At 42.2% G+C, this 17077-nt stretch overlaps 1 protein-coding gene across 1 annotated transcript in view; it reads right to left on the bottom strand.

The window, feature by feature from the left end:
• The window catches only part of LOC124711506 (fatty acyl-CoA reductase 1-like), a 239946-nt gene that overhangs the window by 60228 nt on the left and 162641 nt on the right, over positions 1 to 17077 (bottom strand). Inside the window, exon 5 of the mRNA XM_047241619.1 lies at positions 9324 to 9516. Coding sequence (XP_047097575.1) covers positions 9324 to 9516 — 193 coding nt within the window. The remainder of the gene's footprint in view (positions 1 to 9323; positions 9517 to 17077) is intronic.

Below are 17077 nucleotides of genomic sequence, written 5' to 3'. Positions count from 1 at the left end.
ATAAGCTGACGTAATGTATTGAACATACTTATCCCAGTCAGAGTGATGTTTATTAACATAGTAAGACAGCATGCGCATAACGGTGCGGTGGACTCGTTCCAGGCGACCGTTTGCTTTTGGGTGGAACGGTGTCGTTCGCCACTTTTTAATTCGCAATAACCGACAAACTTCGGTAAATACCGCAGACATGAAATTCGTACCCTGGTCTGTGAGTACAGCTTCAGGGCTTCCATATGGTAACACCAAATGGGTGACAAAAGCACGCGCTACTGTTTCAGCGGACATATCTGGTATAGGAATGAGAATCAAGAACCTAGAGAAATGATCTATAAGGGACAGAATATACCGATTATTTTGGGGGCTCACAGGGAAAGGACCGACAATATCTGCTGCTACTACTGCCCAGGGATAAGTGGCTTCTGGTACCTGCTGTAAAGGCACTTTCGTTCGAGGTGGTAAGGACCTCTTAACACAAGGTAGACAATTTTGTATATACTTTTGCACGTCTTTCCGTCTTCCTGTCCAGAAATAATGGGCGGCTATTCGGCAGTTTGTGGCTCGAAGGCCGTTATGACATGCCTGCAGGCTATCGTGACACTGGGCGATAATCTTGGAACGTAATAATTGTACAGGATGGCGGGTATGGGCAGGCGGTGGGCGTTATGGAATAATAGTGTAATTTTTAGAGAAAGGCCATTTATTGGCTAAAGCATGATGAAATGGGCTACATAGGCCTAGGGAGGTGAGGGTGAGCCAGAGCTTGCAATTTGGCGAACATTGTTCGCGAAGCTACCGAAAGTGGTTGTCTGCCAAAACTAAGTCCACAGTGCCGCAGCACCGGGAGAAGCGGGAGATGTTCAATGCTACAGGGCGCGCATCCGCCTCACGGGTGAGCAAGAATACAAGAGAGCGAGCCCGGCGACGGGCGGCCGGGTATGTTCGACGCACCACGCGGCTTCCTCCGCCCTGATTGGTCAGGACCGAGAAAACCGTGCGGGCGGCATGGAACTTTCCAGAGCGTTGCCTGCTAAGCAACGCCTGGGACGGCGTTACCTCGTCAGCACACGAGAGAGGCGCGTGAACAAGGTGCCCTTTCTCGGTGCTGACTTCCTGTTACTAGACCGTGGGACGAAAGAATTTACAGGCAGCTAACACTGCCGGCCGTGGCTTGGCCGTAATGGGGTAATGAAGTTACTAGTTGGAGGCTCATATAATAAAGTAAAATCTCCTATTGTCTGGCTCATCCTTTACAAGTCTGACTGGCAATGTGATAACTGGTGGTACATATCCGTAAGTTTAATTCTCTCTCTCTCTCTCTCTCTCTCTCTCTCTCTCTCTCTCTCTCTCTCTCTCTCTCTCTCTCTCTCTCTCTCCTCTCGGTCATCATCTCCATCAAAGAGGCACATTACAGGGAGATTTCCATGCTTGAGGTGATCACAGAGTGTACATAATCAAATTTTCGAGGAATGAGTTCTACAAATATTCGACAACAGTATTTCATTTCAGATAGCATACGCTCCATTGCCCGTGCTGCAAATCCTAATTCTAGCAGTGTTTGGAGAACTCTGTGTGATGATCATTGTCATCCCTACAAGTTGTATAAGGTACAGGACCGTCTACCCACTGATTTTCCAATTCAGAATGGCTTTGTCATATGGTTTTTACAGCAAAGAATGCTAACTCCTGACCATGCAAACACTGTTCTGTGGACTGATGAACTGACTTTCACCCATGAGTGAGTGTTCAACAGTCGCAACTCTCATGGATGGTCTTGTGAAAATCATTGAGGTATGGCTGTTCAACTTTTTAAGGAATGATTTTCAGTTAATGTTTGGGCTGCAATTATTCACAATCAAGTAGTGCAGTCTTACATTCTTCCACACCACTCTTCCACTGGTTGTGTTTACTGTGTATTTCTGAAACATGTTCTTCCTGGTCTTCATGAAGATGTGCCACTTCAAACCAGAAGACAAATGTGCTTCCAGTATCATGGGGTGCCTTCCCATTTCACAAATTGAGTGAGAAGATGTGACTTCTGAAATTTTCCCGGCGTATTTCTTCTTCTAATAATTTCCGGGTATGCAGCCGGATCCCGTCAACTTTCTGCCACGATATTTCGGCCCAGAGACGTCCGGCCATCATCAGGTGAGTACACAACTACTGAAGAGCCCAGGGGCAGTCGCGGTATTTATGCCGAATCTCGCGCATGTGAAATGTACTGGCATCCTACAGCGCATGCGTCAGGTGTTGACATGCGCAGCATAGCCGATTTGTACGTGCTGCCCTCGGTGGTGGAAATAAAGGTTCATCTAGTCATTGAGTATCGAATGACACTGTCGATTCCGTTGTGATTGTATAATTTTAATAACAGGATTCCAATTGTTATCCAGCTGAAAGCCGTTGTCACGATTTATAAGATTATTGGCAAGACGTATTTCCACTGATTCCTTGATTACGGAATCCCAAAAACCGGAAACCGGGGATAAAATTCGATACTCAATGACTAGATGAACCTTTATTTCCACCACCGAGGGCAGCACGTACAACTCAGCTATGCTGCGCATGTCAACACCTGACGCATGCGCTGTAGGATGCCAGTACATTTCACATGCGCGAGATTCGGCATAAATACCGCGACTGCCCCTGGGCTCTTCAGTAGTTGTGTACTCACCTGATGATGGCCGGACGTCTCTGGGCCGAAATATAGTGGCAGAATGTCGACGGGATCCGGCTGCATACCCGGAAATTATTAGAAGATGAGTGAGAAGATGCTTGGACAGACAATATCCTTGACACTGAACTGGACATAATAGACCTTTTCACTGGCCTGCAAGATCCTCAGACCTCATACCAGCTGATTTTTATCTTTGGAGCCATGCGAGGGCTCTTTTATAGCAAATTCCTGTAAACACTATGGAAGAACACATAGCTTGAATTGTTGTTGCTGCAGGAGATGTCCGAGATCAAGCCAATGAAACATTACCCAATATCCATCATTCTGTGGTTCGATGGCTTGAGTTATGCTGTCAAGCCAGTGGTGCCCACTTTGAGTATTTACTGCAGTAATTACAATATATAGTGATGTTCACTCCAGGCAAAGCAAATGCACTTTGGTGTTGTCTGTTGCACCAACTATGAGGGAGAGACCCCTTGTTTGTATACTTAAAATGATTACCTGTGCATTTTGACACCATTTTGCACATAAATTCTTTTCTAATTATTGTGACTTAATAATAGGATAGCTTCCAGAGCCATTACCATGTCCAAAAAACGTTTTCTGGTTAGATGACCACATATCATGTTGTTATGCAGACCAATTTTTGGTAATTGCCGCAAATGTTGTGCATCAGATGAATGTATTAATACTCTATATCCTGTATTTTCCTTTTATTAGCTGTGAGTGAATGATAAAAATAATACTACTCATTACTTTTCATATTCTGGAATCATAAATGTCGTCTGATAAGACAATCAAGCTCTAGCCTTCATATCTCACAGACTGGCTTTTGTGCTTATTTGATCTGTTCAGTTTTACATGCATGTTGTAGATTGCTGTTGGTAATGCCTGTCTCTGGTCTATTTCTCCTTATATATGTGTCTCTTTCTTTCTGTAACTTAGAGGAAGGTAATTGCAGTTTCAGGAATTCAAGATTCACTTTTTATCACACACTTCGGTTGATCATACTATTAACCTCATTCAGTTAAATAAATCTTTTATCACAGTATTTTGAATAAGGATAGATACAAAATGGCGTGATGGAAGACTTATCACTGGAAACAAGTAAATAAGCTACATTCACTGATGAGCCAAAAAATCATTACCATCTGCTTAACAGCATGTTGATCCTCCTCTGGAATACAATACACAAGTGAGTCTGCATGCCATGGGATCAGAGGTGTGTGGGGCTAGACATCTGTGCACAGGTGATGCAATTACAAGCCAAGATTTGTGGGCATGTAGCTGGTGCCAAATAGCATCCCAGTATGTTTTTACCAGGTTTAAATAAGGCAAATATGGTAGCCAAGATATTAGAGTGAGTTCACTCTCATGCTCTTCAAACCACTGCAGCACAATTGTGGTCTTGTGACGCAGACAGTAATCATGCTAAAACATGCTGCCACCAGCTGGGAAGACATGAAGCACAAAGAGATGCAGGTGGCCCACCATAATGTTCACATAGTCAATAGCTGTCTAGGTGCCTTCAATTACTACCACAGATTCCCGGGAAGCCCACATGAATGCCCCCACAGCATTATACTTGCTCCCAGTGGACTGTGTCTGTGGCGTGGTGCACATTTTAGCAGGCGTTCACCTGGATGACAGCATAACAGGACACAACTGTGTACCTAATGTAGCAAGAAACTTGAGTAATCATCCCAGGTGACACAATTTTCATTGATTCCTGGTCCAGTCTGAGTCAGCCTGTGCATGCTGCAGTCATAATTGATGATGCTATTGGGTCAACATAGGAAAACGGGAAGTGAGGAAGACTGGGATTTAATATCCCATCAATGTCCACATCATTAGAGATGGAGCATAAGCTTGTACTGTTTCAAGGATGGAGAAGGAAACTGGCCAGGCCCTGTCAAAGGAACAATCCCAGTATTTGACTGGAATGACTGTGGGAACTCAGATGGCTGGATGCAGATTAGAGACATGGATGGTTCTCCCAAATGCGAGTCCAATGTTCTAACGACAGCATCAGACAAACAGTCAACCAGGTTGGCCATTTCTGAGATGCCTGCCCATGCACCAAGCCATTATAATTGACCTTTGCAAAAATCACTTATGTCAGTGTATTTTCCCATTTGCAACCCATATCATCACTAGAATGATTTCTCATTTCTCTGTGTTCCACATATATATTTTTGTTACCACATTACATGTCCACAATACCACATCCAGTCTTGCACTGGGCAGTGGTAATGATAATGATGATGAAGAAGAAGATAATAATAATAATAATAATAATAATAATAACAATAATAACGGGAAATCCCCCGTGGAGGCCCGGGAAAAGAATAGGCCTCCGGTATGTTCTGCCAGTCGTAAAAGGCGACGAAAAGAACAAACCACTAATAGGACTAACCCCCCGTTTAGTGTGATTACTTGGTTCAGGACAGAACTAAAGAAGCCTCGGACAAGCGCCGTCATGGTCGGGGACGACGCTTGAACCCTATGCCCGCCCACAATGGTAATGACACTGCTAGCCAACTGGAAAATGATTTAAATCCAAATAGAGGTGTTTTGCAGGATATGCTTCCTGCAACCACCCTAGAAGGAAAACAAAGACAGAGGATGAGATGGTCAGATGAAGTTAATCGACACCTCATGTTCTGTTATTACCAAGCAACAAACCTAGGAACCAACACAACTGGATACAGATCACAAGTATACACAACATTTATTACCAGATACCCAGAATTAAAATTTTTAACAGAACAATGTCTAGCTGATCAGATTCGTGTAATAATAAAAAATAACAGGATACCCCAGTCAGAATTAGAAAACATCAAACAACAAGTACAACAAATACTGGAACAAAATAATGTGCAATTAGAAGAAGAAGAAAATACAGTAATTGACTCAAACATCCCAGAGCAAACAAACAAAGAACAACACGCATCAATTAAACAGTCAGAGGAAAACGAAATCTTAAGACAATCACCAGCACAAGCACAAATAGAACATGAAGTGACACACATGTTAGATATAGAAGAAAAATTTCAGTTGACATATATAGAATACAAAGACACAAATACAGACATTAGACCATTCTTGCATAGACCACCAAATAGCCCACAAGTCGAAACAACAATAAAAACTATCAACACAATCATACACAACAAAATAAATGAATACACAACTATGGAAGAGTTACAACTACTGGTTTATGTAGGAGCACTCACTACATTAAATGTACACACTAGGCAGAGATCAGAACCAACCAACACACAGAAGAAACCCACAAAACCAGCATGGCAACACAGGCTACAGATCAGAATAGAAAAACTGAGAAAAGACATCGAACAGCTAACACAATTTATAAGAAATGAAATATCAGACAAAAAAGGAAAAAGGTTAGGCAAAATCTCACAACAAGAAGCAATAGAGCAATTAGATGAAAAGAAGCAGAAATTACAAGCTTTGGCCAAATGACTTAGAAGATACAAAAAAAGTGAAAATAGAAGGAAACAAAACCAAACATTCAACACAAACCAAAAGAAATTTTACCAAACAATAGATAACACACACATAAAAATAGACAATCCACCAAACATAACAGACATGGAACACTTCTGGAGCAGCATATGGTCAAACCCGGTACATCATAACAGGCATGCACGGTGGATACAAGCAGAAACAGACACATACAAGATGATACCACAAATGCCTGAAGTGATAATTTTGCAACATGAAGTCACCCAAGCAATTAATTCTACTCACAATTGGAAAGCCCCTGGAAAAGATAAAATAGCAAATTTCTGGCTAAAGAAGTTCACCTCAACACATTCACATCTAACTAAATTATTTAACAGTTACATTGCAGACCCATACACATTCCCTGATACACTTACACATGGAATAACGTATCTGAAACCTAAAGATCAAGCAGACACAGCAAACCCAGCAAAATATCACCCCATAACATGCCTACCAACAATATACAAAATATTAACTTCAGTCATTACACAGAAATTAATGACACATACAACACAGAACAAAATTGTCAATGAAGAACAAAAAGGCTGTTGCAAAGGAGCACGAGGATGTAAAGAGCAACTGATAATAGATACAGAGGTGACATATCAAGCTAAAACTAAGCAAAGGTCACTACACTATGCATACATTGATTACCAAAAAGCTTTTGATAGTGTACCCCACTCATGGTTACTACAAATATTGGAAATATACAAAGTAGATCCTAAATTGATACAGTTCCTAAACATAGTAATGAAAAATTGGAAAACCACACTTAATATCCAAACAAATTCAAATAATATCACATCACAGCCAATACAGATTAAGCGTAGAATATACCAAGGAGACTCATTAAGTCCTATGTGGTTCTGCCTTGCCCTGAACCCACTATCCAACATGCTAAATAATACAAATTATGGATACAATATTACTGGAACATACCCACACAAAATCACACATTTGCTATACATGGATGATCTAAAACTACTGGCAGCAACAAATCAACAACTCAACCAATTACTAAAGATAACAGAAGTATTCAGCAATGATATAAATATGGCTTTTGGAACAGACAAATGTAAGAAAAATAGCATAGTCAAGGGAAAACACACTAAACAAGAAGATTACATACTGGATAACCAAAGCGACTGCATAGAAGCGATGGAAAAAACAGATGCCTATAAGTATCTAGGATACAGACAAAAAATAGGAATAGATAATACAAATATTAAAGAAGAACTAAAAGAAAAATATAGGCAAAGACTAACAAAAATACTGAAAACAGAATTGACAGCAAGAAACAAGACAAAAGCTATGAATACATATGCTATACCAATATTGACCTACTCATTTGGAGTAGTGAAATGGAGTAACACAGACCTAGAAGCACTCAATACACTTACACGATCACAATGCCACAAATATAGAATACATCACATACATTCAGCAACAGAAAGATTCACATTAAGCAGAAAGGAAGGAGGAAGGGGATTTATTGACATAAAAAACCTGCATTATGGACAGGTAGACAATTTAAGAAAATTCTTTATAGAACGAGCAGAAACTAGCAAAATACACAAAGTAATCACTCATATAAATACATCGGCTACACCATTGCAATTTCATAACCTCTTCTACAACCCCTTAGACCACATAACATCAACAGACATGAAGAAAATAAATTGGAAAAAGAAAACACTACATGGCAAGCACCCGTATCATCTAACACAGCCACACATCGATCAAGACGCATCCAACACATGGCTAAGAAAAGGCAATATATACAGTGAGACGGAAGGATTCATGATTGCAATACAGGATAAAACAATAAACACCAGATATTACAGCAAGCATATTATTAAAGATCCCAATACCACAACAGATAAATGCCGACTTTGCAAACAACAAATAGAAACAGTAGATCACATCACAAGCGGATGTACAATACTAGCAAATACAGAATACCCCAGAAGACATGACAATGTAGCAAAAATAATACATCAACAGCTTGCCTTACAACATAAACTTATAAAACAACACGTTCCCACATACAAGTATGCACCACAAAATGTACTGGAGAATGGTGAATACAAATTATACTGGAACAGAACCATTATAACAGATAAAACACCACCACATAACAAACCTGACATCATACTCACCAATAAAAAGAAGAAATTAACATAACTAATCGAAATATCCATACCCAATACAACAAATATACAGAAGAAAACAGGAGAAAAAATTGAAAAATACATCCAACTGGCTGAGGAAGTCAAGGATATGTGGCATCAGGATAAAGTTGACATTATACCAATTATACTATCAACTACAGGAGTCATACCACACAATATCCACCAGTACATCAATGCAATGCAGCTACATCCAAACTTATATATACAACTACAGAAATCAGTAATTATTGATACATGTTCAATTACCCGAAAGTTCCTAAATCCAATATAACACATACCATACAGTTAAAAGGAAGTGACGCTTGATCAAGGTCCGCATCACTTTCCATTTTTAACCAGACTTAACGTCTGAGAAAGTAAAGAATAATAATAATAACAACCTGACATCATACTTACCAATAAAAAGAAGAAATTAACACAACTAATCGAAATATCCCTACCCAATACAACAAATATACAGAAGAAAACAGGAGAAAAAATTGAAAAATACATCCAACTGGCTGAGGAAGTCAAGGACATGTGGCATCAGGATAAAGTTGACATTATACCAATTATACTATCAACTACAGGATTCATATCACACAATATCCACCAGTACATCAACACAATACAGCTACATCCAAACATATATATACAACTACAGAAATCTGTAATTATTGATACATGTTCAATTAATCGAAAGTTCCTAAATGCAATGTAACATATACCGTACAGTTAAAAGGAAGTCACGCTTGATCGAGGTCCGCGTCACTTTCCATTTTTAACCAGACTTAACATCTGTGAAAGGAAAGTAATAACAATAACACAGTCTGAAAGAAAGTAAAGAATAACCATTCAAAACTATGTCTTAGATTGTTGCCTTTTGCAGACAACTGATCATTAAATTGGGCAGTGCACACTATGTGCAATATCAGAACAATACATACTTGTTGACAGCTGTGTCCCATGCAGCTGCTATCAGAGAATTGGCAACAAAGTCCACTGGCAGAAGATCAGTATGCATGTTACCGTCACCTCGCAATGACCGCAGGATTCCCGAGGAAGCTCCAATTAATAATCCCATAGGTCCATTATGGGTATCCACCCATCCTGGGAAGGGGTCTTTCAAGGCAGGACAAACTGTTATGAGAAAAGAATGACAAATATTGACAAAGCTTTGTAACATTATAGACACTAATAAACAGAAATACTCTGCACAATCTTAATGAAATGAGCATGCCCACTTCAGAGCGAAATAATGATAGAAAATATTCAGTATTATTGTACATAATAGAAAGGTCCTTAAATTGTAGTGACAGTCTTAATTTCTATTTCTTCTGTTCTGTGTCTTTAAAGAGCTCTCAGGTGAATCATTTTACAGAGCTATAGAGTAATACATATGAGGGCGTGCTGCAAAGTAATACCTCAGAAATTTTTATGTGAAAACTCTTAAACATTTTTAAATAAAACAAACTTAATTAGTGTTCTAAGTCTTTATGCTTCATGTCCACATATTTATTACTCAACATAGTCACTCTAGTGAGGAACACATTTCTCCAAACGAGAGGCCACTTATTGATACTGTCACTGTAGAATGTTTGACTTAGTTGGTCCAACTACAGCCTCATGTCTGCTTGCACCACTCAATCACTATCAAAATGAAGTTGTTAAAGATGTGGTAAGTTTTCTACAATGGAAACTCCAGGTAGGACTATCAATAACGTAGGGAAAAATAGACTGCTACTTGCTATAAACAAGACATGTTAAGTTGCAGATAGGCATCATTAAAGGACACTTACATAAAGGTTTTGGATGGGGCCAAAAGCTTTACGCAAGTGTTTTCCTTAATCGTGCCTGTCTGCAACTTAATGTGCCTTCTTTATGGTAAGTAGCAATCTATGTTTTCCCACATTGTTGGTACTCTTCTGGAAAAAGATGAAAACTGGATGGGGCCAATTTGTGACTGTATGGAAGATGATCGATGACAGTGAACCTGAGGTGTCAGATTGTCGCAGATGTCACAGCACTCTTGTGTGGTTTGATGTTGTCATGCTGAAGGAGAGAGTGCTCCATGTGTGGACAAACTCTTCAAATGTGTGCTTTTAGTTTTCTGATGGTCTTGTAGTACACCAGCATAGCTAGGTTACATGCTGCCATATTACACACTACAATTTAGAACCCTCTAGTAGCAAAGAGTTTGCACAGTTTGAAGCCCTCTAGTGACAGGTGGTTGCAATTTGAGTCAGTGAAGTGGGAAAGTTGACTGAGTAATATGCATCAGATGTAATATATCAACCAATCTTGAGAAGAGAATGAAAAATTCAGAGTCATTACTTTCCAGTACTCTCTCTCATAAGCATATACAGTTTCTGATCGACAGTATCCAGACATTCCTTTGTATGTGTAACTGATGAATAGATATTACAACAGGAGACCATACAGTACAAAAGAAGGCAAGGTGTATTGTGTTGTGAATAGAGAAGCAGTAATGAGTCTTTTAGGAGAGGTCAGTAATTTTGAATGTGGAATACTCACTGAACGTCATCTGATTAACAAACCCATCAGGGACATTTCAATCATCCTAAAGCTGTCCAAGTTGATTGTTGCTAGTTGATTGTGAAGGAACAGCCACAGCTAAACCAAGACCATGCAGACATCATGTAGTGCCAGACAGAGATCATCAACCATCGTGGAGGCTGGTTGTAAAAATGGCATGAAATCAGGGCAAGGATCACTTGTGAGTCTCAGAATGTTATCAGCAGTCCATCCAGCACAATGGTGGTGTACAGGAAGTTAAAAAGAATGGAGCTCTTTATAAGCCATACATCTCTGTAGTGACTGCTGGGTGAAACTTGAGGTGGTGTAAAAGAGCAACATCACTGGACAATGGATGACCGGAAACAAATGATTTGGAGTGATGAACCACTGTCACTGTAAATCATCCTGGCAGATTAAAACTGTTTGCTGAACTGAGACTGGAACTCGTGACCTTTGCCTTTCACGGGCAAGTGCTCTACTGACAGATACCCAAGCATGACTCGTGGCCCACCCTCACAGCTTTACTTCCGCCAGTACTTCATTTCTGACTTTCCAAACTCTGCAGAAGGTCTACTGCACACAGTTTTAATCTGCTGGGAAGTTTCATGTCAACTCACACTCCACTGCAGACTGAAAATTTCATTTTGGAAACATCGCCTAGGCTGTGGCTAAGCTATGCCTCCATATCCTCTCTCCCAGGACTGCTAGTCTAGCAAGTTTCGTGGGAGACCACCTGTGATGCACAGAAAGTAGGCGATGAGGTACTGGTGGAAGTAAAACTGTGAGGACAGGTTGTGAGTCGTGATTGGGTAGCTCTGTCAGTGGAGCACTACACCATCAAAGGCAAAGGTCCTGAGTTTGAATCTTAGTCCGACAAGCAGTTTAAAGTGCCAGGAAGTTTCATATCAGGGTACATTCCACTGAAAATTTCATTCCAGCACTGTCATTATAACTTATCACAATCCAAAGGAAGAGTTTGAATTTGACAAATGCCTGGAGAATGATATCTGCTGTCACATATAGGACCAACAGTGAAGTAAGGAGGTGATGGTGCTATGGTATCCAGGGGTTCTTCATGGTCAGGATATGGCCCTTTATTATGCTTAAGAAAATACTAAATGTGGAAGAATATGAACACATTTTACAGCAATGTGTACTGTGTACAGTAGAAGAGCAGTGTGGGTATGATGATAGTTTGTATCAAACAGTGGAAAATCCAGGATGGAATGTAACAATATTATAAGAAGGAAAGTTGCTACTCACCATATATCAGAGATGCTGAGTTGCAGATGTTATTGTTGTTGTTGTTGTTGTTGTTGTTGTCTTCAGTCCTGAGACTGGTTTGATGCAGCTCTCCATGCTACTCTATCCTGTGCAAGCTTCTTCATCTCCCAGTACTTACTGCAACCTACATCCTTCTGAATCTGTTTAGTGTATTCATCTCTTGGTCGCCCTCTATGATTTTTACCCTCCACGCTGCCCTCCAATGCTAAATTTGTGATCCCTTGATGCCTCAGAACATGTCCTACCAACCGGTCCCTTCTTCTTGTCAAGTTGTGCCACAAACTCATCTTCTCCCCAATCCTATTCAATACCTCGTCATTAGTTATGTGATCTACCCATCTAATCTTCAGCATTCTTCTGTAGGCACAACAAAAAGATTCTCACAATTACAGCTCTCAGCCATTAAGGCCTTCGTCAAGTGTGGTTTCAGTTACCTGAGACTGCAGTTTTGTGTGTGAGTTGCATTTGCGTGTGTGAGTGCATGCTGGTACTCACCATATATCAGAGATGCTGAATCACAGATAGGCACAACAAAAAGATTCTCACAGTTACAGCTCTCAGCCAGTAAGGCCTTCATCAAGTGTGGTTTCCATTACCTGAGACTGCAGGTGTGTGTGTGCATGTGTGTGTGTGTGTGTGTGTGTGTGTGTGTGTGTGTGTGTGTGTGTGTGTGTGTGTGTTACGCACGCGCGTCTGTATGTCTGTGTATTGTTGATGAAGGTCATAACGGCCGAAAGCTATAATCGCGAGACTCTTTTTGTTTTGCCTATCTGCGATTCAGCCTCTCCACTATATGGTGAGTAGCAACTTTCCTTCTCATAATATTGATAGTTTGTATCAGCATGGCAATGCACCCTGTTGTAAAGCAGCATCTCTGAGGCAACGGTTTGTGGACAATAAAATTCCTGAAATGGAGTGGCCTGCCCAGAGTCCTGACCTGAATCGAATGGAATGCCTCTGGAATGAGTTAGAATGGTGACTTCCCTCCAGTCCTCAGCATATAACACCACTACCTTCTTGATCCTTGAGAAAGAATGGGCTGCCATTGCTCCACAGACACTCTGACACCCTGATATTGATCCCAGCAGATTTTGTAAATGTAGAGGTAAAGGTAAAGGTAGAGGGTGGACACATACCATATTGACGTCCAGTAATAGGTGTCTGGATAGTTTTGATCAGATATTGTGCGCGCGCGCACACACACACACACACACACACACACACACACACACACACACACACACACACACACACACACACAAAATGGCTAAATTGCTCTGACGGTGAACAGTGAATCAAGCTACAATGCACAGGTCACTGTATGTGTACTGCACAGTTCCATAAAGGATTTGTCTGAAAGCCAGCAAAGTTTTCAGTCTTTTGATGACTCAGCACCTCTGCTATTTGGTGATTTGTTACCTGTAGTCTTTAAATATTTACATTCCATCAGGACATTCTTTTTACCATATTTATATCAGCACTTGGCACCTGCTGTCCTATACCTCATGCTGGCCAACTTTTTTGTTGCTGCCTTGTGTTTCCTACACTCCTGGAAATGGAAAAAAGAACACATTGACACCGGTGTGTCAGACCCACCATACTTGCTCCGGACACTGCGAGAGGGCTGTACAAGCAATGATCACACGCCCGGCACAGCGGACACACCAGGAACCGCGGTGTTGGCCGTCGAATGGCGCTAGCTGCGCAGCATTTGTGCACCGCCGCCGTCAGTGTCAGCCAGTTTGCCGTGGCATACGGAGCTCCATCGCAGTCTTTAACACTGGTAGCATGCCGCGACAGCGTGGACGTGAACCGTATGTGCAGCTGACGGACTTTGAGCGAGGGCGTATAGTGGGCATGCGGGAGGCCGGGTGGACGTACCGCCGAATTGCTCAACACGTGGGGCGTGAGGTCTCCACAGTACATCGATGTTGTCGCCAGTGGTCGGCGGAAGGTGCACGTGCCCGTCGACCTGGGACCGGACCGCAGCGACGCACGGATGCACGCCAAGACCGTAGGATCCTATGCAGTGCCGTAGGGGACCGCACCGCCACTTCCCAGCAAATTAGGGACACTGTTGCTCCTGGGGTATCGGCGAGGACCATTCGCAACCGTCTCCATGAAGCTGGGCTACGGTCCCGCACACCGTTAGGCCGTCTTCCGCTCATGCCCCAACATCGTGCAGCCCGCCTCCAGTGGTGTCGCGACAGGCGTGAATGGAGGGACGAATGGAGACGTGTCGTCTTCAGCGATGAGAGTCGCTTCTGCCTTGGTGCCAATGATGGTCGTATGCGTGTTTGGCACCGTGCAGGTGAGCGCCACAATCAGGACTGCATACGACCGAGGCACACAGGGCCAACACCCGGCATCATGGTGTGGGGAGCGATCTCCTACACTGGCCGTACACCACTGGTGATCGTCGAGGGGACACTGAATAGTGCACGGTACATCCAAACCGTCATCGAACTCATCGTTCTACCATTGCTAGACCGGCAAGGGAACTTGCTGTTCCAACAGGACAATGCACGTCCGCATGTATCCCGTGCCACCCAACGTGCTCTAGAAGGTGTAAGTCAACTACCCTGGCCAGCAAGATCTCCGGATCTGTCCCCCATTGAGCATGTTTGGGACTGGATGAAGCGTCGTCTCACGCGGTCTGCACGTCCAGCACGAACGCTGGTCCAACTGAGGCGCCAGGTGGAAATGGCATGGCAAGCCGTTCCACAGGACTACATCCAGCATCTCTACGATCGTTTCCATGGGATAATAGCAGCCTGCATTGCTGCGAAAGGTGGATATACACTGTACTAGTGCCGACATTGTGCATGCTCTGTTGCCTGTGTCTATGTGCCTGTGGTTCTGTCAGTGTGATCATGTGATGTATCTGACCCCAGGAATGTGTCAATAAAGTTTCCCCTTCCTGGGACAATGAATTCACGGTCTTCTTATTTCAATTTCCAGGAGTGTATTTGTTTTGATCTTTCTTATTGCCATCTGTATCATTTCCTATGTTTCCCTTGCCACTATTTTCTGTCAAATCGTAGTTTCAAATTTACTAAACTGTTTGTTCACTTTATACTTGTGTAGCAAATACAACCTACCTGATCTCTATCTCTGCTATAGTGGCTGTTAAATCACATAAAGGAAACATCATCTTTCATAGAAAATGTTTAGTACTGTAAATTCAACTAGTTTCCTAATATAGCAACCTGGGGCAAGTGGGATCATTATGGTGTAGAGATGACGGAGTGGCAGGTGGATAGGAAGACTCTGATGTAAGATAAAACATATTTTATTTATTCTCAAGCTACAATGCTGTAGTGCTGTGATGCTCCAGACATGCCTCAAGCAGACGTGTGGTCTACCGGTGGTGCCGATGACATCAGAAGGTCATGGTGGTGGGATGGCCATTTGACGTCCATGTCCTGCTTTGCCGACACTGTTTACCTCACTTGTTGGTACTTGCCTGAGTTAGCACTATTTGGCCCTGAGGGAGCAGTGCCAGCAACGCAAATGTCTGCTGAATTCTCGTAGGCATCCACAGGTACCAGACTAGATGCTTGCCCTGGTGTGGATGAATGGTGGCTGTACAGTCCTGGCTGTGAACTACTGCCCTCAAATACAGGAATTTGGTTGCTGTCAAGGAGTCTGAGGAGGGCTCATCCATTATGTCCACATGTGTGACTTAGAACCATGGAGAGGGCTGACCAGACTGGCGTCTGCTGCTCGCTGGTTGGCCCATCATATGATAGAGACTTGCAGGGATGTGATGTTGTCAATGTTGCTGTCAGACTGTGCATAAGTGTGCTAGCATCAGAGGATATTTACAATGATTAACAGTCTACCCCCTAGCTGCATAGCAACATGTCTGACTGCCATGCAATGGGCCCAGGTTCAATTCCCAGCCATGTCAGAGATCTTTACTTGTGGACTGGATGTTGTTTTGTCATCATCATCATCATCATCATCATCATCATCATCATCCAAGTTGTCCAATGTGGTGTCAACTGAAAATACTTGGAGTTCCAGCTATCACAAACAGGCTTGCTTGTGAAATTACGTGTCAGCTCCTCTGTGACTGCCCACTTCTGTCACATATGGCAGCAGTGGGGGTGCTTCTCACCCAGTAATGCACAAAAATAGCAACACATTACATACCTCCTGTCTTTGGAAGACTCAGATCCGGGTCTGAACCTGTGACCAGCCTACAACAGACACATATTATTTACAATTTTCCTCTTACATTAAGCACAATGCTCAAAAGCCCCACAGTCCCTCTACAAATTTTAGCCTATTGGTTCATGCATCTCTCCTCACTCTACTGCGTAAAACCTCTGTTCTCATTTCAGCTACCTCCTAAGTGTTAATCCCTCCAAAACACTTAACAACTACTTACTTATACATCCACTCATTTCGCCCTTATGATGTGTTGTACTGTAAGCAACAATGCTCATTTTAAGAACACTCAGATTCCCTTGTCTTCTGCATCACAATTAATTATATACAACAACTCAATTCTCTTATTACTATACCCAGTTTCTTGCACCTTTGATAGCTTCTTATGTATAAAGTATCCAGTGGTACCAAATGGACTGTAGGATCACATTGACAACTGGCCCTCTGCCTAAGATAGACAAAGGCTATGCAAAACAGAGTCACCACCAACATCATGCCCGTGGCTGTGACACTTAGGGTCTTGGCTGTGTGCTGCTGTTCCTCCCGATATTTCTGTACATGTGAAAGAATTTGCTCTACTGAAACATGTCCATATTATGTGTGTAGTGGCTGGTTTAAGTATAGGATTAGGTTAGGATACAATGTTTCTCTCGGATAGGTCAGATTTCACACTGGAAGTACCACTAGTGGCTTCCCTGGCTGG

The sequence above is a fragment of the Schistocerca piceifrons genome, chromosome 8, assembly GCF_021461385.2.
Source record: "Schistocerca piceifrons isolate TAMUIC-IGC-003096 chromosome 8, iqSchPice1.1, whole genome shotgun sequence".
Classification (NCBI taxonomy): domain Eukaryota; kingdom Metazoa; phylum Arthropoda; class Insecta; order Orthoptera; family Acrididae; genus Schistocerca; species Schistocerca piceifrons.
This window is presented reverse-complemented; position numbering and strand designations above follow the sequence as displayed.